Genomic DNA, 26,153 nt, shown 5'->3' with positions numbered 1-26,153 from the left:
ATTTAAGTCGCTGTCGATTTCTGTGGTTTTTCATGGTCAAACCTAAAGCATATTTTATTAGTAAAATAACATGAGCCCAGGACTCTTGTCGTTTTTCTGAGAAACAGACGACAGATGAAGCAACACACGCGCAGTAACGGCAGCAATTCTTTTGGCAAACGACGCATTTGTCCCAAATGATTGCAATGGTAATAATCCTATCAAAATATTTGTTCTCATGTTTCTGAAAATTACTGATTAATTTACCCTAGGCTGTAATGACACTGTAGGCTGAAGAACGTCATTAAAAGGTAATTTTCTTCGTACCTCCTGCCTAGTGCTGCTAAGGAGAATAAATCTAGAATGAAGAGATTGGGGAAGGTGACAGAGGAAATATATACAAAACTACGACTGGAATGCCTGATGGTAAGAAACCACTCAGGACAGTGGACCTCGGACCGACTTTATGTCGGCCTGTAAATTTTAGTTTGGATCATATTACACTGCTGATATTGGAACACAGATGGCGGAATTGTTGTTTACAACTAGCGTTCTGTTTCGTTTTATGTTTCTTTTCAGAAACTAAACATTTTATGTTGAATATTACTTCCTTTTGTACAGAGATCCCTTGTGTCAAACACGATTCCATTAGTACTTACTCTCTTACACACATTAAACTCTCTTATTTACTCCACTTTTAAGGTGACTTCCTCCGAAATGTTGGTAATCCCAACAATACAACGGCGTTACAACTCGAAAAACCTCAATCGACATCTTTATTACATTGAGAACCTGAAATCTCAGAAAATTCAGTGCAGCCTGCAGCCTAGAAGTTTCGTAATGTAGTGTCAAATATGTATCATGGAGTGCAGTACCCACGTTAAAGAAGTAATAACAGAACACCCAATCGACGAGTGTATTTAATTAATATTATTCGAACGTTGTTTGAGGTTAGGATAGCCAACCGCGCTGGAACTTCCAAATAGCTGTGAGTAGAAACAGATTCTCAGCTAAAATCTATGTGAGTCACGCAAAGTGGCAATGCACAGGTAAGCCAGGTGACTCACCTGTCGCCACCCGATTTAGGGTCACACTGCACGCGAGACAAGGTCGTTCCGATAAACACGTCATCCTTAAACTCAGGTATCGTCAATCAGGATCCCTGTCCGTTTGTTACTGTTCTAGCTCTGTGCGTTGCCACATAACATACGTTGCGATGAGCTAGACATGTAGATCGGATGACGGTACAAAAATACTAGGCCAACAAAATTTCGGATAGTAGATTTAATGAAAAGTATCCAATTGGAAACCACAGAGAAGTTACGAGACTGATGTTAATTCCGTCCATGTTGTTTATTAGCATATTTTAAGGAACGTTTTACGGTTTGTACTCTCTGCTTCCACGATAACGTGATTTCTTTTATTTAACTCAGGGTGGTCAGAATAGTTTTCCTGCTGGACCTAAGGGCCAAGAAACCCCTACTGTCACTAATTTTGCATTGTCGTTATCTTTAATAATACTTAATCAGAAATGACAAATTACCATTGCATATGCTGAAATATAAATTTTATTTAAATGTGCACAAACTACTACAGAGTTGTATTTTTTTTAAATTTGCTTCTGTAACAATTATTTTTAATAAATTGGTTGTACTAATTAGTACAAAATAACAAATACTTTCGCGGGCCGTCGGTTGGACCACACTAATTTAACTGTACAGAGATAGCGAACTCCTTTCTTTTTACAGAAGCAGGCTGTGAGAATGTGAATTGGGTTCAACCGGTTCAAGATCGTGAATTTATGATGGGCTTTGTTATTAGCGACTTTAATTCTGCGGTTCTATTACCACAGAGTCAATAGGTCACTCAAGTTAATTAAACTTGATTACAGGCTTAACTCTGGACTTCGCCTTTAACGTGAGGTGGGAAATCCAAATCTCGACCTCTCTTTTCACATGCATGTAGCAGAACAATTAATTAATTAAATATACAGTATGTCCAAGAAGTATGGAACCAAAAACAAAATATTTAGTTTTTATTTTATTTTACACCATTTTTTTTCCCAATATTTCGACCACCTGCTTAAATGCAAATCTGCAGACAAAACTACAAGTGCCTTTAAAACCTCCTTAGCATACCTATGTTGACCGATTTGCAGTTATTTCATATTTTGTGCTGGATACAATATTCTTTATTGATTTCTCCAGAGTAGCCAAAGAAACTAAAGTTCTCCACTTTCTAGAATTACCACACATTTTCGCGACAACCTTTCCAAAGTGTGTCACCTAGTCGTTGGTGGAAGGGAATGACCCAGAGGACTCTGCTGAGGAAGCTTAGCCAGCCTTTCGGAGGAGAGGGGCGAAGTTAAGAGCACTCTGGCTCCATAGCCGTGCAAATGGCAAAGAAAAACCTTACAGAAAACTCTAGTCCCCCAGATTGGGTGTTATGCGAGGGGCTGGCAACCCCTTTACGGAAAATTAAACTTACTCATAAGTTTATCAGAATAAACGAGCCCTACGGAATAAATGCACGACACAGGATAAAACTAAAGATCAAAGATCTGGAATATAAGATAAAATTGAAGATTGGAACGTGGAATGTCAGAGGGTTAAGAAACAAAAAAAATTAATTAATTAGTAAATTTCAAAGAAGAAATATAAACGTAGCTGTTACCACAGAAACAAAAAGGTTTTAAAGGTACGTCAGATAAATGACTACATAGTTATACAGAGTGAGTCAGAAGTATGTTTACAAACTTCTTGTGCGTGTTCTAGGATCAAAAATAAGAAAAAAACTTTCCTATGAACATGGGGCGGCAAATGTTTCATTTTCGAAATAATAGCCAAAAATAAGTATCAATGAATTGGCTTTATATCAGAGTGAATCCAGCTTCCAGCAACGATTTTCAATTAACGTTTGCGCAGGAATTGTTGGCGACATGCTTATTGGTCCACACCATCGCGTCTAAGAGGACCTTCATATCGGTGATTCTTAAGAAGACACTTGAAACGTCTCCTTGAAGATGCACCACTGAATACAAGAAGACAAATGTGGTTTATGCATGACAGAGCCACAGTTCACTTCTCTCATCGCGTCAGATATCATCTCAATGAACGGTACCCTCAGCGATGGATTGGGCGTGGTGGCCCAGTAGCATGGCCACCGAGGTCACCGGACCTAACTCCATTGGACTTTTATCTGTGGGGTCCGTCGTTTATGCAACACCCATAAACAATGATGACGACCTATGGGAATGTGTGCAGAAAGCATGCCAGATGATTCGAGGAAACCCTGGTGTGTACCAACGAATTCGTCGTACTCGTGCATGTGTGGAGAATGGAGGAACAACCTTTGAGCATGTTATAAAGAAAATATCCCTGTCCTTATACTTGTCAATAAAGGGTTACATTGAAAATTATTTTTGGCTATTATTTTGAAAAAGAAGCTTTTGCGACCACACGTTCATAGGAACATTTTTCTTATTTTTGATCCTGGAACACGCACACGAAGTTTGTAAACATATTTCTGACTCATCCTGTATATTCCGCTGTATAGCGGGCTAAAAAGAAGCTACAGGGGTGGCCATTTGGGCTGATAGGAAGTGGAAGAATAAAATAGAAAGCTTTACTTTCATTAGCGAAAACATTGCAATCAATGTTACGAAAAAAACAGAATGAGGAAAAATGTTGGTAGGAGTGAATGCCCCAGAAGAGCGAAAGTTAGGGGAAACTAATATTTTATATGAAAACCTCCAGGAATTAATTAATAAATATAATAAAGTGTCCACATTACAATACCACAATAATAAGGAAATTACCAATCCCAATAGTCAGTGGAAATTTAGGAGAGAACTACGAATGAAAATGGTTGACAGTTGCGATATTTTGCTTCCTTTAACGGCTTGAAAATTACAAACACGTACTTCGGATGTATGGCGTCATATGAGGGCTTTGCGTCTGTTTTCCAAAGTTGTATCCGATGGCATTCCGAGATTAATTTTTACCAAATATGTCTTAAAGCGTAGCCGCGAACGGTATCGCGACGCTTGGCATCGATTTGTGAATTTCAAGTTCAAATGCACCTTGGTGATGATCAGTCCCACAGTAATTCCCAATACCATCGCGAAGCATGGCGTAGGTTTTCCAAAGTCGCGTTCTATCGCATGCCATTGTCCATTTGTCCCAAATGTTTATTCTTGAGGCAACGTCGCAAAGACTGGCTTCGCGACACTCGGCATCGGCTTCCCAGCTTCACATTCAATGGCATTTGCAGTAAATGCGCTGACACTTGAAGTCGTCGCTGTGACAGGCATGGCGACACACGTCGTCGGTTTTCCTGTTTCATTTCCACTATCGTCCCTTCTCACATGTGCGCAAAAATTTTGTTATATCAGCGTCGTGACTCAAGGCGTGAGAACATTGTGTCCAGGTCTATCCCTGAACAACTGATGTAAATATGGAGCCTTTTATTGGCGCCACGTCGCCTGGCGTAGATCCTCCAGGGTCATGTCTATTATCATCCTTTACATCATCTGCGGTTAATAAGGTGTCAATTGGCGGCGTCGCTACGTGAGCGACGCTATGTTTGGCGTCTTTTTTCCTTGTCACCAGTGGCACCTCACGTTAATCTATGCCAAATATGTCGTTTTGGGTCGGCATCGCGAAGCGCAACCTCGTTTTCAGTGACTCACCTGCGAAAAATGTGGCTCTTTGGCTGCGTCGTGACGCTTTGCTTCGTTATGTTAACATCCATCGAAATGTGTCCGGAGTCTCTTTTTTTGCTGTATTTTCTTTTCCTAATCGACGTCTCAACTTTAAGCATCGGGACGATACACATCGTTTTCCCAACGTCGTGTCCTATGGCATCTCGATGATCGTCACTAAATAATGCGACTTTTGGCACCGATGCGATGTTCTGCGTCAGTTTCTCATAATGGTTGTACATAGCGTTCCCAGGATCTTACTTTCATTTCGGAGTCGGAGTCGTGACGCTCGGCTTCTGCTTTCCAGCATGGTGTAAAATGTCTCCCCGAGGTTCATCTACGCTATTTTTGGCGTATTTTTCAGTGTTGCGACACTCTTCGTCTGTTTGCTAGCATTGTGTGTATGTCATCCAGAGCAGCGTTTCTCAACCTATGGTACGCGTACCACTGGTGGTACGCGAGCCAATGTTGAGTGGTACGCGAACTAAGTAAGAAAATCAAAAGATAATATTAATATAAGTAAGTTTTCCCTGAACGCATTTGGTTTGCGGTACATTTAATGTGTTAAATTAGAATTAGTGATACGCCAACGAGAAAGGTTGAGAACCACTAATCTAGAGGTTATTCTTGGCGAGATTTGGGATTTTCAGTTGTCGCTTCTTCGGTTTCAGTTTTCCTACACAGTTACGGATTGCATCCGTAACCTAATATATGATAAGTGTGGCGTGTAATGTCGCCGTCGGACAACTGGTGTTTCGACGCTGCTCGTCCGTTTCGCAACATTTTGCCCTATCGCTTCGGGAAACGTTTCTTCGCTTGGTGTGTTAGCCTGAGACAGCGTCGCGACGATCGTCATCGGATTTTCAGCGGCGTCATATCTCGTGACTTCCTTTTGACGTGTGTGATTAACAAACCAATTATTCTCGTAACGTAATTGTGCCTATCAACAGTAAAATAATTATGAATACCAACAGTCCGTTCCAGCTCAGCTCGTTTTCGCTACCCGACTCCATAGGACGAGCAGCAGAATTGAAACATAATATCAGAAGGCTGAATATAGCCTAGAGACTGCTTCATTTACCGTCCTGATGAAAACAGTTCGTCCGTATGCACGTAAGACAGCGCGCAGTTTGTTTAACACGTTCCTTGCTCTCTATCACACGTCACGTCATGTTGGTTTTGATGGGCATTTCTAGGGAATCTGTAAAGACTCCAGCCTTCCAAATAGAAGCCTGTTTTCCAGGAAAAGGTGCAGAACATCAACAAAGGGTTCGGAAATTACAAATAATCCTCTCAGACCGAGTTCACAGGAAGAAGTCGGTGTTTTGTGGAGTGATGGGTATTTTAACAATACGCCTACAGATACGGATGTGACATAAATACAATATACGTTTTTTTATCTGTTTTCTCACTCCTCTTTCTCTTCTTCTTCACCTTTAGTTTTCCCTACTTTTACTCTCTTACTGTCATTCTGTCTCTTCCTCTTTCTTCTGTATCCCTTTCTCCTCTTTCCTTGTTTATTCTTCTTCGTATTATTTTCTTGTTCTACTTTCCTTCCTTTTATCTTCTTGTCTTCGTTCACGCACTTCTTCTCTCCTCTTCCTCCTTTCATTCACTTAATCGAGCTTACCATCAATAACCTGGCCCATAAAACTTCGCTTTCAGAGTCCAAAAAGTCTAAGGCCACATTCCACTCTCTGTTAATTTAAATTCTCTCTGAATTTCAGAACTTAAAAAGTAAAGTAACAGCAAGGTTCTGTATCTTCGTAAGTTCTTACCTTGCAAGTTTTTGTAGCGGTAAAGTTCTACGCTTATGTTCGGTGACGGCTGGCACAAATTCCCCGGCGTTAATTTCGCCAAAACACCCAGATAAGCTTTGCAGTTCACCCAACCTCCTACCCAAAACGTACCAGGAATATTCCTCCTGGAGTATAGTGGTGGGAGGGTGGGTGCGTGAAACTGACCACTCAAATGCATGAGGATTTAGATCGCGTCCGTCCATATTTCTCCATGCCACTGCACTTCGGCTCAAATAATAAGTAGCAACAAATATTGCAAAAATGTGGCTATTAGCCATAATTGTCTGTCCATTCATCTGTATGTAACAATTCCAGAATCACTTAATATATTTTCATCAAATATAACATTGAGATTTATTAAAAATTCTACAATTTTGGTTAATATTAGACAATATACACTTACTATAAAGACTGGTATGCGTTTGGGTGCATCTTGTGCGTAGCTCGCTAAATATATAGGATCGAAATGTCTTGAACAAAAGTTACATATAAAAATAAAACACATTTTATTCCCAACGCACTTTCTTTTCGTAAACCTTGGGATTTTAGATATGGTTGTTTAATTAAGCAACGCCAAATTTTATGTTGCATAATCCTTTAACTCGAATGCCACTGGTTCGATTTTGATCAGATGATGTATTGCAGGTCTTTACAGGTCGTTCTCACCATGCAGAACAGCTTCAGAAGTTAGCATTTACGAAATGAATTCTAGACAGAAAATCACAGCGAACGCGCCCTAATATTACGCCATGCACGGCTTTCTCATTACCCTGATAATGTTGGCAGCATCGGTAAGCTTCTAATCAGACTACAGGGTGTAACAACCCAGAAGACAGCAATCTTCATTTTCGCTGCCGTAGGAATTAGAAATCTAACGAAAAATTAACTTGTTTAGTGTTTTGTAACTTTCTCTGTTGCTGTGAGGATTTGTTAAAACCGCGCCCAGCCCCCAAGTTGGATGATCACCCCTTGTAGGCTGTCCGCGACTCTTTATTCAATATATATATATATATATATATATATATATATATATATATATATATGCAGCTGTTCTTCACGTATAAAGACATCCTCTATTAGGAACCTGAGGAAAAATTCACTTGGAACTATAATAAATAAAACTAATGCAGAAAAACGTATTTCTAAAGCAAGTATGTGCCATTAGGGTATATCTTTACACTCCTGTTTAGATGATTTTGGAAACAAGGTTCATTTGGAGGGTATATTATTGTAATAACAACACAGCATTGTTCAGGGTCACTTCAGCTCTCCCTCCGTGGTAATCAAACCGTGCTGGAATTTTCTACCTATACCTGATTGGAACCCCAGTGTAGCATAAGCCTGCCTTTCCAAATAATAAAGGTTTAAAGAAAAGAAAACCGGCTGGCTGCTTTTATGGCCGTTTCTTCACGCAGCGACTTGGCTTTGCTTTTAGTACGTGGAGGAGGAAGTCGGCATCAGGTAACAAGCCGACAGCCAACACTCAGCGTCAATGGCGCGAGTCGGACAAATAAATTTCCTCAGAGTATGAAACGCACTCAGCATAAGCGATTTGTTTCCAGATTTGTAAATTTGACACTGCATCGGTTTCTTGTCAGAAACTAACTCCATGGCACTTGGTATTTTCTGAGAAGCTGACAGCCTATCATTTACTGACGTTTGTCATTGTTCTCTGTCCAGTGCCAGTTAAATCTATTTCTCTGAGATGAAGTCATCTCTTGCGCCTTCATTTAGACCCAATTAGTGTAATTATTAACTCTCTTGCTTCGTAACTTTATTTTCTCTTTATGTGCAATTATTCTAAATAATTTTAACTCTGGCACCTTCAATAAACTGTCTTCCCACAGAGCGAGAACACATAATGAATACCTCTGTGGCGCGAGCGTTTCTAAAGATTGCAGTACTAGCTGCAAAATTCATCAACTAAATCCTAATTACTTAATTACTTTTTGGTATTCGCGTAATATCAAGAAGGAAGAGATGGGTGGTACATGTAACACTCATGGGGAAGATGTAAAATGTATACAAAACTGTTGTCAGAAAACAATAAAAGAAATGATCAATGGGAAACATAAGGGAAAAGAAGAGGATCACATTGAAACAGATCTTAGAAAATTAGGGTCACAACAGGTAGACCGAACAGAAACACATCTTGAGGCCTGTTCTGGAACTTCGGATTCCATAAAAGCTAGCTAAGCGACTACAAGATTTTGGAGGAATACCCTGCATCATAAAATTAGTCATTTAGCCGATTAGAACTGCAAAATTCGTCCTGGAATATGCGATGTAGTTGAATATTTTGAGTGTGTATGAATGGAAATAGGAAATGAGCTAGGTCGCCTTGAATTATTGCGGAAAACCACGAAACGTCTGAGTTCTTACAACCTGACGAGATTCAAATTTCGACCCTTTCCAGTTATATCTACATTGTATAACAGGTTTTCTTCCGTCATAGGCGCAAAATTTACCCGAACAAAAAGTAACCAGCTCATTAGAAGAGTGGTCCATCATCAATCGCTCTATTTGCAGCCACTGCCTTGACAAATGGCCTACGTTTTAGTGTATTTGTGATAGGACATGTTCACATTCATATAGACTTCATAAACGTATCTGATTTTTCTAACCTCCTTTTGTTTCCTTGTCTTTTAATCGTTCCTTCTTTCTTTCTTCCTTTAATTTCTGTTGTATTCTATATTTGTTTGTCGTTATATATTTCCTTCTGTCCCATTTCTCCCTTCTCCCGTATAATAAAAGAAAGAATGGAAGAGGGAAGAAAATAACAGTCAACCGATAAGAACACAGGAGAATAAATAATACGTATATTAGCAAAAAAACAACTAGAAACCGAAGAATAAAAATAAGGGGAAGAAAAGTAATGGAAAATAAATTAAAAGCCATAAGAAAATTGGTAAGATGACAGGAGAAAGCAAAATAAACATGAATCAGAAGATATGAGGCCTGTATGACTAAAGCTTTCTCGGCGATTGAACTCAATAAACTCTCCGGCGACAAGACGTGTCAGTTGTGGAGAAAAGCCAACGTTTCAGAGACCATAACCGCTCAATCATCAGGAAAATGAAGCCTGTTCTTACGCACGAAGCCATGTAACACTGAATTTGGGACCATACACGGAGATGAATGGTCAGCTACACGCACCAGCCGCTTATCCCCTACAATGGATAAGAAGCTGTGAGCTTCAGGGCCAGTCCAGTAGCGACGAAGAGAAAATTCCCTGCCCTGCTGGGAGTCGAATTACGGTCATTCAGCTCTAGACAGATAAAAGGGACAGAAGACGAAATAAAAACAAAAGGGAAAGAAAATACTACACCGATCGGAAAGCATCAGAATATAAAAAGAGAAAGGGTAAGAAGAGATGTTAAAGACGGCTTTGAAGTCGCTCTGCTAGCAACCAACGCTACCTTGGGCCGGCCTTTACCCGGCTACGGGCACCCTTCTTATGGATTAGCTGCCCACCCACTCGTAACTCCACATTAGCGGCATGTAAAGAACAGAAGTTAAAACAAAGACACTGTTTCCAAATACCACAAGCGAAGGAAACTGGAAACTTGAAGGAGCTGGCAAGAATTAAGCATCACATTCCACAGACTTGAAGTAGACACAGTGTATCTGCATTATCATCACGCTGAATCACAAACCGCAAATCAACTGACAATATGATTTGAGGTTTTCACAGCGGTGAGTATGAAGATTTCTGTCTTCTGGGTTTTTGCGCTGTGTAGTCTGATAGATGTTTACCAAAGTTTCACGGGTCATACTGCCTCCGTCATCAGGGCGATTCATCGCCCTGATGACCTCTGAAACGTTGGTAAACATCTACCAGACTACCCAGAAGACAGAAATCTTCAACTGACAGTAATTTGACTCACTTTTCCCACATTACGAAAAAGCCTATGACAGACATTCTTTATTTATTCTATAATTTCTATGTGCGTGCATGTAGAAGAGTGTCTCCTGATGACCTCTGAACATTTAAACGGCTCTTCGCGGAACACAGTGCGAACACAATGTCTCTAGAGTTTACATACTGTCGATGACGTTAAACCACCTGCCGTGCAAACTCCTGAGGACGGACTGACGCTAACGCCGTCTGATGTAGGCGTATTCCTTCAAATGCTCTGCTGTGATACATATTCGAAGAACTCGATGCTTTCGTTAAGGTCTCTATGTAAGTATTTAAATTGCAAATAGCAACGTGGAGACTGCGCGAAATGTGCATTTGGAATTAACAATAATAAACAATTTAACGATATGGAGGTAGATTTTATAGACTACAGGCTGAAGTTTTGTATAATTTTTGAAACAAACATTTACAAACACGGAGATGATTCGAACAAATGATCCGTGATTACGTGAATTTTTAATAAGGAAAATTTTGCATGCACAGACTAAGACTGAAAGTACACTCATCACAATTCTCCCGACGATTTGACGTGAGCAAATCTGAAGCTCCGCACCTCACATGAAGCGAGTTCGTACTACTATCGTATGCGTCTTCCGAAGAATTTAATTAACACTTTACAGTTGCAATAAATCGCATAAACTTCCGAGATATGTGTTATAAATATGTGTTATCAAAATTGTATAACATTTTTGACCAAAATTATTTTCTCGAACTGTTTTTTATTTATTTCAAGTTAGAGACAGCCTGCCAAATTCTTGTTTACTAACACCTTATTTCAAAATACAAATACATTATTTTTAAAACAACTGTTTTATAACCTCGAGACCAAAAATAAGAAAATTATCGAAATTGTATCACCTTCCCCTATATAATGATTAACTTAATAATTTATGTTACGCTTGCCAGATTGAAATATTAAAAGGAAAAATGGCACCATTCTTTTCCCCAAAACTTCTTGCTATGCGGCATAAAATCCACGGCTTTTATTTCCCACAGGTGGGCAGGACGGCCCGACAAATTATAATACATCAACAGGCTACAGTTTGAGTTCAAATAGCCTCTTTAGATCGCCCTGATGATGGAGGCAGCATGGACCTCTAAAACGTCGGAAAACTTCTACCAAACTAAACGACGCAACAACCCAGAAGACAGCCATCTTCATGTAGTCTTCTTAATTATAAACTAATGATTCTAGAACAAAATACACACCAATATTTCTCTGAAAATTTGTTATGCTTGGTTTTACGCTGGAAACGTCCAGAGCAACAATACGCTGAACTGTGCCCTTAATAATTAGGTTCTGTTCAAAGCACAGTCAAACCTCGCGTTTTCTTCTTTGTATGCGCACACGTCTCTCTTCCCCTTGTCAGACCGACGCATCTGACTGTGATCATTCACTACGCACTTACATCAGTGTGGTACTTAATTTCCTTTCTGTGATCAGCCTGGCAATTGTATGACGCTGTATCATCATCTTGGGATCATCAGTGTCTCATTATACACGGTAGGTATTGGAATTTAAGAAGAGAATGCGAGAAGAAGCTGTCGTGGCCTGTTTTAAAGTACATATCAACCTTCGTCTGTAATAACTGATTTTCCATGCAAAATTCCAAAATGGACCTCCGAGTGCAATAGAACGACACCGGCCACTTTTGGTTCTTCAGTTTCAGTTTGGACCAATTTATTTGTAAATTTAAGTTCGCTGTCTTAAAAAGCTGCCCACTTTAATGATAACACTCGACAACAAAGGTTACCTTTTGTAGATAAGTTGGACGCAATCAAGCTGTTTATTTTTACTAAATCGTGTATCATGAAAATGACAGTAAAGGTTTTGTAACACGCACAGTTTTCTGTTATCACATAATTTGTATTTTATTAAAAATAATATGATGTTACTTTCACACAGCATGAAATATGAACATTAATTAATCTAGATTAAACTTATAATCGCTATTAAAACATCTCAGGAGTCACAATTCGTTTGAAAACATAACGAAACACTTAGAAAAATACAGACAGATGAAGAAACATGTACTTGGAATCGACGAAAGAACACTACAATCTCACAATATGATTAACAAATATAATAAAAGCAACCAGAAAGTTTAAAAAGTGAAAAGAACATTTTATTCTGACTCTAAATTCATTATATATATAAAGTTATCTCCGCCCTTATATGAACAACGTTATCCTACTTTACTATTAATTTTTGTAAACTGTGACGTGATACATTTAAGTACCAATTTTCATTAAGCATGTGAGAACTAAAGTCAGAAGCTAGTTTTCAGTCACGTTACCGAAACCTTGTTGACTGGTACAATTATAATTACGTCACTCACCAGCAACTTCGTAAAGGAGAATAATACAATTGGGTAAAATGAACATAAAAATTACGGCACTCTGTGAGCGAGAACCCCATAGCAAGCAAAACACCGACGATAAAATAATACAAGCCAAGAACTTTCAATTACCTCGAAAGCTCGATGAAATAATGAAGGAGAAAAAATACATATGTTACAATTTTAAACTTTTTAAAACTTGCGGACAATGTAAATACAATTTCCAATCCATCATGTGTCCAGAAATACAAATGTAAAATACCACAGATTTTCCGAAACTTTTATACATGAGTAAAATCTGGGCATTGGAAGCAAAAGACAGCCACAGAAATTAAATTAATGAGAATCACAGCTAAACAGGCCTACATTTGGATGCACTGTAAAAGAAACAAAGATATGTTAACATAACCTATATTAAATAAAATGTTAAAATATCAAACCATTTGGATTTAATATGTTGACAGAATACAAAGAAATCACATACCACATAGATTAAGAAACAGAGGTTGAATATTTAAAGACAATTTTGAACGAATGAGGTCAGAACGGGACAACAAGTGGCCTGCTCTTTGATAATGATGACGACGATGACTAGAAAGAACTTTCCACTATGAGGTGATTCAACATATCACCAAGACTGAGTCATGCAGTATCCATTATTAAGCTGGCTATATTATATACAACAGTAGCAATCTCAAATAATTATATAAGACTTGAGGCTTTCGCGGCGACTACATACAATAAAATCTTCTCGGATGACAAGCCGCGTCTAAATGGAATCGTAGTCCAACGCTTCAGAGACACGCTGTCTCCATCATACTCCGAAAATATTTTACTGAATCTCAAAGAAGAAACACAATAGTGTCAAATTATTGCAAACTGGTCTCTTACTATGTCTTCTTGCTGATATAAGTACTTATAAATATAATTAACATTCTATAAGAAGTTTTGCATCATATAGTAGGTTAACGACTTGGTATAATACTTGATTCTGATGCTCAAAATACCTATAGACATACTCTATGCACAAGTAATTGAAATGTCAAAATAAATGTCTCAAAAGCACCACAAAATTATATATCTATTATAAGCGAGCGACTCCGCTCGGAATCTGAGAGATTTTTCTATGTTCAGTTTTAGCCCCTTGTTCAAAAACAGTCCTTCTGCTAGATGCGCATCAGCTGCTAATGTTGTCTGCAGGGATTTGGACATATTCGAGACGAAAATTGTCACACTTAATCATATTCTATAATAGCATAATTTACTTAATTGATTCATGTTATTTTACAAATATCCTAATGTAGTTAGTAGTAATTTTTTGTGTACTTTCCGTATCAATGTATTTTATATATTGCTTGTTTTACCTTTTATGTTTTACTGTGTTTGTGAGTTTATCTCTGTGCTGTATCTGTAATTGGCCACCAGGCTGTTGATACAGCACACAAATAATAAAGAATTGAATTGAATTGAATTGAATTATTTCGACTTTCTTCGTGATTCTTCACAGCCGTACAATCAACAACAGAAATTAAACCTAATAATGAAATATTACTGAAGCAAAGGCGGTGTCAACTGTCTCGTAAATGACTGAATTTCTTAAAGAAAATTATTTCTCTACTAAGTTAGTAGCATTTTTAATAAACTGCCGTGATCATTCAATAATTTTCTTTTTTCGTGCATAACCTTGTAGCCCACGAGACGATAAGCAAGGGTGAATGTGGGTTTAGATCTGGAAGAGGATGAGAATCCCTCATTTAAATCCAATCGCATTCAAATCCCTGTATCTGTTTTAAATAATGATTTCCTTCTGAAATATTAAATACCATCATGTTTCGGTCACTGATACGTGTGTGGAACTTCAGGCATGACAACGGCACTGAAAGAACCCTCACACGACTTGTGTTTCTTCATTGTTATGAGTTAAATCTCTTTAGCTGCCCCAGACAATTTTTGTAATTGGACTGCCACTTTCTTTAAATCATATTTAAAATACGGTATCTTAAATCAATAATTTTGACTAATCAAATGATTTCAATGGAAGAATTTTTTGATCAAGGTGATAAACTTTCTGCTTCTGAAATCGAATTTATTGATCATCTGTGCAACCTTGAATTGCTCACCAAGTCACGGTGCGATACGGTTAGAAATCAGTGTAACCAAAGCGTTCAATGTGCCAAAGTGTTTACAGGAAACACTTCATTCTGTCTTTAAAACACGTCTTCATTTACCAAAACAATCCCGAGGGGGCGAACTGCACTTAATGGGAGGTTGCCGAGCAGTGTGTTCACATGAGAAAATATCTCGTTTGGCTTAAAAGACGTTAAACTACATATTTATGTTTGAATAAACAAGCATTATTAATGTACGAACAGGCTAAATGTATGGAACGCTCGCTGACATTCGGTCGCCTATCTAAAAACCTAAATATACAAAACCATAATTTACCTGTTTTATTCTATTAATGCGGAAATCGGTCGTTCTTTTCAAAACAAAAAAAATATTGAAAGTATTTAAAACAGAATTATGAGGAGAATAGACCATTTCAAGGAAACGGTATAATATTTTTTATATTCAATTACATATTATTAGGATAAATCAAAGATGAAATGGGCAGGGCATGGAACACGTTGCAAGAGATCACTTGGGAGATAAAAATATAGGCGTGCAATATAAAAGCGAATCTTAAATAAACAGGTTGTGGAAGAGTGGGCTGTATTCCATTGGCCAAAAATAGGACCCAGTTGGCGGTTTCTCATGAATATGATAATGGACGTTTGGATTACATCAAATGCCGCATTTGGTCAATTAATAAACGAGTCAGTCAGATAACAAACGTTATACAGGCGTCGGATGATTTCAAATCCCGAGGCATGAGTGGTGAAATTTTCGGGAATTGGACATATACATCCCAAAAAGAAAACTTCTTCAGAGTGTTAGCCGAGCTAACACGATTTCCATGAACTCTCCGCTCCTGGACGACAAATTCCTCTTCAAACCATTGTTAAAGTTTACTACTCCAAACCAGAAAAGGTACGTGCCTAGTCTGTTTTTGGAAACATAAAATTCTGGTCAATGAAGATAATTCGGGAAATTGTTCGTTGTCCATCTGTAGCAACATACACAATCTTATTGACAAAAAAACCGGATTACATTCCGAATTTCAGAAAATTGCAGGAAAAGATCAATTGTCTCCATCTAACTACAAGACATGAAGGTTCCAGCAGTGTTTCATTTGTGAATAAAACAATAAACCATAGATTATTCGTTTACCAACGCAAGAGACTAGACGACATTGGGAACTGCAAAAATTGTATATTCTCATTAGCACACACTACCGGGATACGACATATAGGCTTACTTTATGCAGGTTGATTAACCCACCCAGTCTAGATTCGTTTATCAACAATACAGCAGACTCTTCGGTAACTGCAGAAAGCTGTACAAACTGTCTTTTAGAGAAACAATGTACGCAGGTTTATTAAAAAAGCAATCAGTTAATTTGCCCAATTTGACTGAAACAAAATATACCAATAAAAAGTTCGAGTTTATCAGCCAAATAATGCAGGCTGATATTTAGGCTGTACTCTACAAAACTGTATGAACTAATCAACAAAAATCAAACTGCGACATGGTATTAATACTTCTCAACAAATCAGTCTGAAGTTATCAACAACACATAAACTGATAGTTTCTCAGCATACAACACTGGATGTTTATCAACATAGTTTCGTTTGCCCCATTCGACTGATAGAGTCTGTAATCAATGCTTTAGAAATTCTGTGAACTTGAACATAGTCCGTCGGACTGTAGTAAAGCGACGCATTATCGGATTATCAACAGCGAACCCAAGAGGACTCACCACCAGCTGGACGTCGCCGCGGTCGTGTTGAGCACCAGAGCAATAGGAAGGGCGCGGAGTAGCAGCGGAGCGCCACGACTCCAGGCCATGCCGACACTCGGTCACTCGCCACTAGACACTCCACTACTGGAATATCCGGACACGACGTCCCGCGCCCTGCATCGCATGACAGCTGCAGCTAGACTAACAGTTTCGACGGCTACCAGCAGACACGCATGTTTTCAAAGAGGGGGGAGTGCACTTTTGGGGGCGGAGCGGGTCCCTCGGACCAGTGATTGGTTGCTTCTTGATCAATCGCCCCGACCTCTTCCTCTCTACACGTGCTCTACGCCACATGGTCACAGCATTATAGAACTGACCGTCTCGCGAGGTTGATTAATTAATACTTCTGCTTTCATCCCAGCAACAACATTGCTCTTTTGAGGTTCCGAAATGACTCACAATTGATTTTTCAGTTCAAGGTCAATTTAGTTGACGAGGATGTCTGACCTAAGAAAGATGAAACTGGAGCATGGAGAAAAACGTATAATAATTTTCATTCTTCGCCCAACATTAGCGTGATGATAACAAGACGAACATACAAACCTGCGATTGAAGTGCTCAAGATAAAAGATAGTTTCAGTGACCTAGGTATACTTTGTAGGATTACATTGCATTTTCACACATATCTCTGTATCTTTTACATCATTTACTTAATTAGTCGGCCAGCCAGCCAGCCAGTTAGTTAGTTAGAGGTCTCGGCTCAGCTACGCTAGCTATTCACGATATTCCATCACTAAGCAACTAAGGAGCCGAGATTTTCTTAAAAAGCTGATAGTCATTTAACTCATCAAGAAATTCTGCGTGCTTTACAAAACCCATGAATTCAACACCGTGTTCACAGACACCCACTACTGGCCCTTTACACATTTCCTCTAACAAAATTAAACAACCTTTCCTCTGAGACCAGCCAAGTGTCGGTTCGGAGGAGCCCTTAACTTCAGACCGAGGGTGTGGTCAGAGCTACTACATTCCTCGTGGGGTGGATATGTGTGGGAATACAGAAAGAGTCAAAGATAATCGTCTTCCATTTCCATTTTATCAACGACAAACTGAATTGATACAGATAATTAATCATCTTCCTAACTCACAGCATATAATACAACTTCTTGATATATTTCTATAATTTGAAGAACATCGTTAAATAGTCGAAGAATATATCTGTACCATCTTCAGCCATAAAGATGGAGACAGTAAGTTTCTTCGAAACTTATAGGTAAGAATCCTGTTCCTCCGAAAAGATGGTATCTACCTACAAGTCCTCACAATGCTACAACCCAGAAGACCAATATCGACATCTTCAGAGCCGTAAGAAATTTAAATATCACAAACCAATCTTTAGTCCGTCTAGCAGAAAGAGTTACATTGTACAAGAAAAGAGCTAAGTCTGTCACATATGTAGTTGTCGCTTTCCTTTAGATCTGTAGGTCAGTTAGCATCGCACGACGCAATGTTCAAGTGGCGTTATCTGACCGCCCGCGTATTAAAACCCCGCTCAGACCGAAGAAGGTGGCTGGCTGTCTTCTGGGTTGCAGCGCCATGTAGTCTGGTAGATCGCCTTGTTGATGGAGGCAGCGAGGACCTCATAAATATCAGTAAACTTCTACCAGACTACACGGCGCAACAATCCAGAAGACAGCCATCTTCAGACACACCGCCGTGAAAATCTCAAATCCTAGTCTGCCCAGACCGTTTGTGTCAATGTGGGTTTCATTTCACCGCCAAATGTCCTGCTTATTCCACTCTCAGACAAGGAGTACAAGCGATGAAGCTAATCGCTTAATGCTTTTCTCCTTTTCAATCCTTTTAGACCCTGTGCGGTCCAAGCCACTGAAGAAAGGAGAGGAGGAAAGGGAAGAAGAAAGTAAGGTGAAAGATAAAGAAAGAAAGGATGGTGGAGAAGAGGATGTAGAAAAGAAAGGGATGAAGAAAAAGAACAAAATAACCGTCAGATCCTGTTGCTTATGTTTGCTTTTCCATGCCAGTATTGTTCAGAAAACCTTCAGTCCACATGAAACTCACTGACCGGTCTGAAGGGGACAAAGAAAGAGAAGTTCCATGTGTCTGTCTTGATCTAAAGCTGCAGGGACTAAATTATAAGAATATTAAGAAGTCCGTTTATTTGCAGTTTATTTAACGATGTTTAATCAACCGCACATGTCATACTGTGATGAATTCTAAATGTCTTGCCCATGTTAAGACTTGCCTGAAATAACTGTGAAAAATCGTCTGTCATTACAGCCGGCCTTCGCACTAAGAAGAGAATTCGGGGCCTACCAAATACGAAGGCGGTGGCGTATTAATCACAATGCTGCGACTTACAGTTAAGAAAAATTTGCTTCAGTACGGGTAATGTCTTTTATACGGCAACGCTTCGTATGTTTTACATTACACAAATCTACGTTCTGACACTTTTCGCACAAATCAATATTTACTGCATTCGTCTATCATAATGAGGACTCCTACTGTGGCCGAAATATATCTCCACATTCACAAGAAACCACAATCCACCTTCCACCACAACTTTCAGAAACGAAGAAGAAGCCAAATTGCGTTTTAATTAGGCTCAGTATCAATTCATTTAACCATTCTTTTCATGTTTGATTCATTCATTCGTTAACACTATATTGTTATTCGCCTCGCACTTAGAACTGAACCGTGGAACATTCAGACTGTTCTCAATCACTAATTCTCGAAGTGCTGAAAAAGAATAACAAAATTACACAAAGTCCACGACGGTAACTGACTAATTGCAATCCCACGATGACCAACTAGGAAGAAAGAAAAATTATAAAGACGTCACCTTCCTTAGTTGCTTCTTCGGTATTTTTACGAAGTAACATCAACTACAGATGAGCCGGGATAGCTCAGTCAGTATAGTGACTAGCTACGGGCTGGACGGCCGGGGTTCGATCCCCGACGGGGGCAGAGGATTTTTCCTCTAGCCTCTGCGTCCAGACCGGCTCTGGGGCCCACCCAGCCTCCTCTACAATGGGTACCGGAATCCTTTCCCGGGGGTAAAGTCGGCCGGGGCGTGATGCTGACCACTCACCCCCATCTAGTGCCGAGGTCAAGGAAGAGAGGAGCTATACCTCCACTCACCCCAAACGCCTACATGGCGTATAGTGGGACAAACTTTACTTTACTTTAACATCAACTACAGAAGTTACACGACGTAGTTGCAATGGTGATCAGAAGTAAATAAATAATTTAATTTATTGATTGAACAGTGAACAGACAATTTGAAGCAGGCGTTCTTGTCCTCTTTCGGTACAGTAGTGTGCCAACATTTGGCTGCAGACGCTGAAGACAGTCACTATACACTCCACACATTACAGCCGATAATCCAAAATTCGAACGGGGTACTCATTTATCTTACTGACCACTGCAGTTGATAAAGCGACGGCACCGCAGTATGCCTGGTGAACAACGCAACACATCTGCGGGTTGCCGCCTTTGAGGTCGCTGCTTTGATCCAGAGGGTGTGTGTTTGTTGTTCTGGCGGTGGGATCAGGTATTCCTATTATCCATCCCACAGTTAACATACACTCGAAAAAGTCTTCCGAACAGAGTAAATATTGATTTCAAACCCCGCATTATTTAAAACCGCCCGACAGTGGAGTCACGTCTTTAACGGCCCGGGAGACAAAAAGGAGAGTTTGGTTAGGAGGAACACCAGGTAGAAGTGGCTGGTCATTCATTTCGGTGGTAGTTACGGTCCTTGTAAACATCGCGTAAAGCGCAAATCGAAGTTTATTTTCTCATACGACCAATGTTAAAAGAAAGGGTTACGTTCCTGAGAGAATATTTTTCAACACTTCATTTCATGAGTTATCTACCTCCTCTAGTTATTTAAAAGCGAAATAATTTCGTAATAAAACAGAAAATTAATTTAAATCTGTAAGTAGGCCTATGCCATTAAATAGTGAGTTAACACGCCTATAAGAAACAATCATTTCACTAGTTTCTCAAGAAGGACTCAGATCCTTGATGTAGTTTAGTTTTTATGGTTATAAAACGTGGTTTCTCGCCTTTTTGAAAGAACACAAATAAATTAGAAGTATTTGAAAACGAAATGTCCAGTTAGAGATTTGGGCCGAAGAGGGCTGCAGGAAGTCTTGTAGATGGTTATCATATTTTCAGAGAAACAAATTGCCTGTCTTCTACCGTGCTATCATCTACCCTGAAAATGCAAACGATACTTTCCTCTGGAACGTTGCTAACGACCTACAAGACTACACAGAGTCACAACCCAGAATACCATAATCGACATCATCACCGCCGTGAGAACCTCAAATTGCAGAAGCTTCAAAGGTTATATGGTGACTGTGCCGATGCATGGCATTTCCGCTATGCGCAATCGCTGCAACGGTTTTCGAATTTAAATGCCCAGCTGCGACGCTGAGTGAAAGTTGCCCACATGACTTAGAAGCGTTAAATCAGAGAATTTTTTGGCAAGCTGAGCGACGAACAGGTTTAGAAGAGAGGGACCTTGGACGATGTTCTGCGTGACGTCATTAGAAGTAACAGCACATAAGAGTTGTGGTATGAAGTAGGACTGTAGGCTAGTAGAATGGGGCATTGGTTGGGGGAGCATCCATGAATATTGCAGGTTGCAGCACTGGCTCTTTTTAAGTAAAATGACCGTGTTCATAAAGCCCACTACTGGAACCTAACTTGAGTCAATTCTAATCAGTCACCACCTGAATACTCGAGATATCGATAATACGTTTTAATATTATCCTCCCATATATGCTGAGGCAACTCACGTAACATATTCTTTGAGATTTCTTATTGAAATTCTGTGTGCATTTCTCATATAGTGCCCATTTTATCGTCCTAAATTTAATCAGCCTAAAAATATTACGAAAAGAGTACAAAGACAGAACATTCCTATCGCTGCTTAGTCTACATAACTAATCCGCCAAAGTTCGAGACATTTCATGACATTTTAGATATGTTGCCTTCTTCACGGTGACGAGTCCTTAGCCTCACGCTCATGCCGAAAACTGAAGGAATTCCCCGTGTGGCTCCCATATGAAGTCAAACTTTGTGTTTCTCAGCACTGATCACAACTGTTTCATAGCAGCATGCCCCTTACGAAACTTGCTAAATTACTGCAACTGTAATAAAAATAACTTGTTTGAGTAGCATTTGAAGTTTTCATGGCGGTGAGTCTTAAGATGGCTGTCTTCTGGGTTTTTTGCGCCGTGATGATGGAGGCAGCATGGATGGACCTCTGAAACGTCGGCAAACTTCTACCGGACTACACGGCGCAACAACCCAGAGGACAGCCATCTTCAAGTTGTTGGTGACGTCAATATTCTGCAGACTTGGAACGAAGAGTCCGTGTCCTATTTTAAGGTACTTCACCGAAATTTGCCTATAGGAACTTAATAAGAGCGACGAATATGAATATCCAGCCTCCGTCTAGCCCGATAATTGAACCAATTACTCCCAGACAAAAAGCAGGCGTGCTGGTTTAAAATCAGACGTTTCATACATGTAGTAGTGAATGGCAAACTTCACGCTCCAGTCACCTTTACCCCAAATGGAAAAGAGGCTGTCCCTTCTGCAGCACGAATATGAACTTCTGAAGTCGTGCCACGGATGAGAGGGGTAGAAAAAACTCCCTGCACTCCTTTGCAATAAATGGAGCCCTCGCCATCATAAAATTGCTCCCCCAAGGGTGTAAGGAGAAGAATCGGGTATGGGGAGAAGACTCGGCAGACCTAAGTAGTGTGGTCTTGTACCACTTATAGCCTACATTTTGAGTGTGTGTCTACCTTTATGCTTCCCTTTGTTAGCTAGCCTTATAGCCATGTTTCAAGCTAGTTGAAGATATGTACGGAAGAATTTTTTTCCAACTTCTCCTTTTATTTTGAAAACAATTACGTTATAAAATACAAATAGCTAATCATCTTTATTCCAAGACTATTATTCTGAGTATGAAATGAGAACGGGATAATGTTTAAGATAATCTTAAATAATGAATAAAATTAAATGCACAGGCTTGTATTAACATTTCAGCAGCAAATATTTTCAAGCCTAGGTCTATCAGCTGTCTTTATGTTATTATTTTGCCGTGCGGTCTGGTGACGAGACATTAACAAAGAATTTATTATTTTCCTTAATCCACTTTTTCGCGTAAGGGTAAAACATACGCTTACGAGATCGCCGTCCTGTGTGTGTATGTCCTTTCTATCAATTTGTGAGCCAGTTGAGCGATTTAATAATATTTGGTATAAACGCTATACCACTAGATACCACTTCAACCTCGAAAATTTACTACACTACAATTAGTGAACACGATAAAGCGGACGCACCGAAAATGTAAGGTGAGAGCGAGACTAGCAGAACGTAACACAGGATCATAAAATGATACATGGTAACAGATGTTTGAAAAGTAAACAATTTTTGTTGAGTTAATTCTTTTGTGAAATGCAACATGATAGTTGTGCAAGATTCGATTTCAGTTCGATAATGATAACTTATCCACCACTGGAGACGAGAGTACGAAATTTTGTACGAAGATAGATTGTAAACATTTTTACAAACTACGTAAAATAATTTGTTTATAAGTCAACAATTATGGAGCTCCTTTTTTAATGTTCTCCGTCCTTCTCTTCTTCCTCCTTCTTTATCCAAATGTTTTCATCAGCATTTTGTTCTCACTTTCCTTTTAAGTATGAAAATATATTTTTAACAACTGCGTTATAAATGGTCAAAGATTATAAACATGTCAATAAACAATACATTGATTTCTATTAATAGGGTGCCGACTTCTGGTATGGTAACGTCGCGATAAGTTTTTGTTTTCAAAGAGACCAAAAACAATTTCACAAATGACCACAATCTAATTCTTTAAAGCCGTGGAAATCTTGAATCATATATGACGTTTTTAAAGATCGTAGGGTAAAGCCTGAGAAATTGTATTGCTGTATTTAAAAAAATCCAATTGTGAAGCAAACACACAAAATTACTTTAAGCGATCACATTATGAAAATAGCGTTAGGGTGACAATTAGCGATTTGACCTTCACACTGAGTTTCATAAAGACTTATCTGGTGGTTTCAAAAGACATTAAAATTTGGAGACGTATGCCTGATTATTAAGATAATTGATCCTTCTCATTTAAATCGCACTTTAAATGTCAGCTCCTACTTTCAACAAAGTGTACCATATCTCCGTTAAAAAGGTCAGTCGGTTAATGATGTTTACGGAAACAATCACTGTTTATTTTTAAAACTGAACGAAAGTCACAAACAGAACCATAAGAGAAATGCAGTATTATTCAACGTTACATGCAGTATTTAGTAATAAGCCATTTCTGATGAACGTCTTTAACAAGAATAAGGCCCACATCAGATTCAAACTTTCGGGTGGGGTAAAATAGTTAAAATTTGGAAAATTAAAATTTATAATGTGTAACGTCTTAGTTACATCTTCGTTAGGAAAGGACTATTATATATATATATATATATATATATATATATATGGAAATGAGTGAGCAAGCAACATAGTGTCTTCCAGTCACCAACATGGTTTACAACCATTTGGAACGACTGAGTAAGACTAAGACACGAGTTAAGCAGATATGATGAATTGGGCAAGGTGAATCACTGTTATTTTCTTTATTGTGACAGAGATAAATGAGGTTGTTTGTTGCAACAGAAGAAGGCAGTGGTGGACAATCGCCTGTGTAAGAGCCAGGTGCAGAAGCAGAATTCCGAAACCAGCCTCTCTTTCTGAAACGTGACATTTTTAAAAGCTGTTTCTCGGACCCTCCGTACCTGAACCAGGCACATCATCTACTCTAGAGGCACTGCAAGAAACTGCGGCTGAAACCTGTGTTCAATTTCAGAATATTGTCTTAAGTCGTGCTCTTTCCGTACGATTACATTTTGTTCAAAAATCGCACACAGCCTTGTCTTAACGGAAGGAAGAAAAATACAAGGAAGCAAGAAAGGCAAAAACGTTATAAGGGTGTGAAATCAGTGAGCTGTTCTGTGCCGTCAACTGCGAGTTTCTCTTTTAAATTGCAGATGGCAGATAGATACAGAAGATTTGCTTAAAACAGTTAATTGTAATCGTCAACGAGTTTCTCTATGAATAAAACGAAGTCCATGACCAGTGCTTCCAGTCCGGTCCGATCCGGTAATTTTCTTGAAGTCTGCTCGTATAGAGCGGAGTTTCGCTCTGCTCTGTAATTTCCTACGGGTATCGACCCTCTAACATTAAATCAGACCAAGGGATGAATCAGCCCCTTCCACTAAGACCTTAGGCAATAACTTTTTAGTGAACTGCCCCGACTGGGGGAGAGACCTGGTCGGCCGAGTCGTATACATTTGATGACCAGGGGCCCTGATATCACCACCGCCTCCAATATTTGTGACGAGTCCAAGACGCAGGATGCACTGGCAGAGTGACTGATTCATTCTTAGGTTTTTAACAAAGTTGTTCGAATGGCTGAGAGTCGGTGGGCTTCGGGAATGCTGTAATAGACCGTCTTGTTCCATAAAACACCTAATTTCTTTGCCAGCTGAGTTACTGTCATGTCCGTTTCACGAAGTTTGTTTGCTAGCCAGTCAGGCTAACTAACACCAGGGAACAGAGTCCTTGGAAAGCCGACAACACACTCAGCTAATGAAGAAATTCTCAGCCTTTTACAGAACCTGAAGGTTCGATACCGTGTTTACAACAGCCTGCCACCGGCCTCCGTCCTTAACAAAAAAATCTAGTTTCCACTCTCCAATACGATTTCCCTAATATTTACTTAATATTATATTCCCACCTACGCTTAATTTTTCTGAGTGGTTTGTACCCTTCAGCCTTCCCAACCAAAATGTTGAATGCAATTATCATCTCCCCATGCGCGCTACATGCCCCGCCCAACTCATCCCTCTTACTTTGATTAACTTAAAATCTGATGAAAAGCATAAATTATGAAGCCTCATATCATGAAGTTTTCTTCAGCTTCCTGTAACCTCATCCTTCTTAGGCCTAATATTCTCTTAAGCACCCTATTCTGTGTTCGTCCCTCACCCTGATAGTAGACTCCTTCCAAGCAACCGTCTTGTAACAAGATGTATTAAGATTAAAACTGGAATTTTAAATGATTCACAATATTTAACGAAACAGAAAATCTCTGCGAGTGATTTTTTTACTGTTTATAAGGTAAGCTTTGTCAACAACAATTTACGAGGCGGGATCTCAAGTTCTCACGGCGACGAGCAGAAGATAAGCGTCTGCTAAAATGGTGAGTCGTATATTCTACTAGAAGTTCACCGGCGTTTCGAGGGTTCTTACTGCCTACTTATCGCCCTGATGATGGAGGCAGTAAACACCTCTTAAACGCCAGTAACATTCTATCAGATTACACGGCGTAACATCCCAGAAGGCAATTATCATCAACATTTTATGAGTCTACGCATTTTCCCAGACTGAAAATGAGATTAGCAACAGTAAGTTTGTATCTGCAGAAAATGCAGGCTACATCACTTCCAACGAAGTA

General features: G+C 39.3%; 1 protein-coding gene across 3 annotated transcripts in view; it reads right to left on the bottom strand.

The window, feature by feature from the left end:
• Positions 1–26,153, bottom strand: part of LOC110832362 (protein Wnt-4) — a 104,696-nt gene that overhangs the window by 74,403 nt on the left and 4,140 nt on the right. For 2 of the 3 annotated variants that reach the window (XM_022069276.2, XM_022069277.2), the window contains exon 1: positions 16,601–16,799. The exons of the other annotated variant lie outside the window; for it this stretch is intronic. In XM_022069276.2, the coding sequence (XP_021924968.1) occupies positions 16,601–16,689 (89 nt within the window). In that variant the 5' untranslated portion in view covers positions 16,690–16,799. Of the gene's footprint in view, positions 1–16,600; positions 16,800–26,153 lie in introns of those variants that run through there. 3 annotated transcript variants of the gene reach the window in all.

This window comes from Zootermopsis nevadensis, unplaced genomic scaffold, assembly GCF_977971745.1.
Source record: "Zootermopsis nevadensis isolate Lab colony 2312 unplaced genomic scaffold, Znev_1.0 Znev_ptg000006l, whole genome shotgun sequence".
Lineage (NCBI taxonomy): Eukaryota > Metazoa > Arthropoda > Insecta > Blattodea > Termopsidae > Zootermopsis > Zootermopsis nevadensis.
This window is presented reverse-complemented; position numbering and strand designations above follow the sequence as displayed.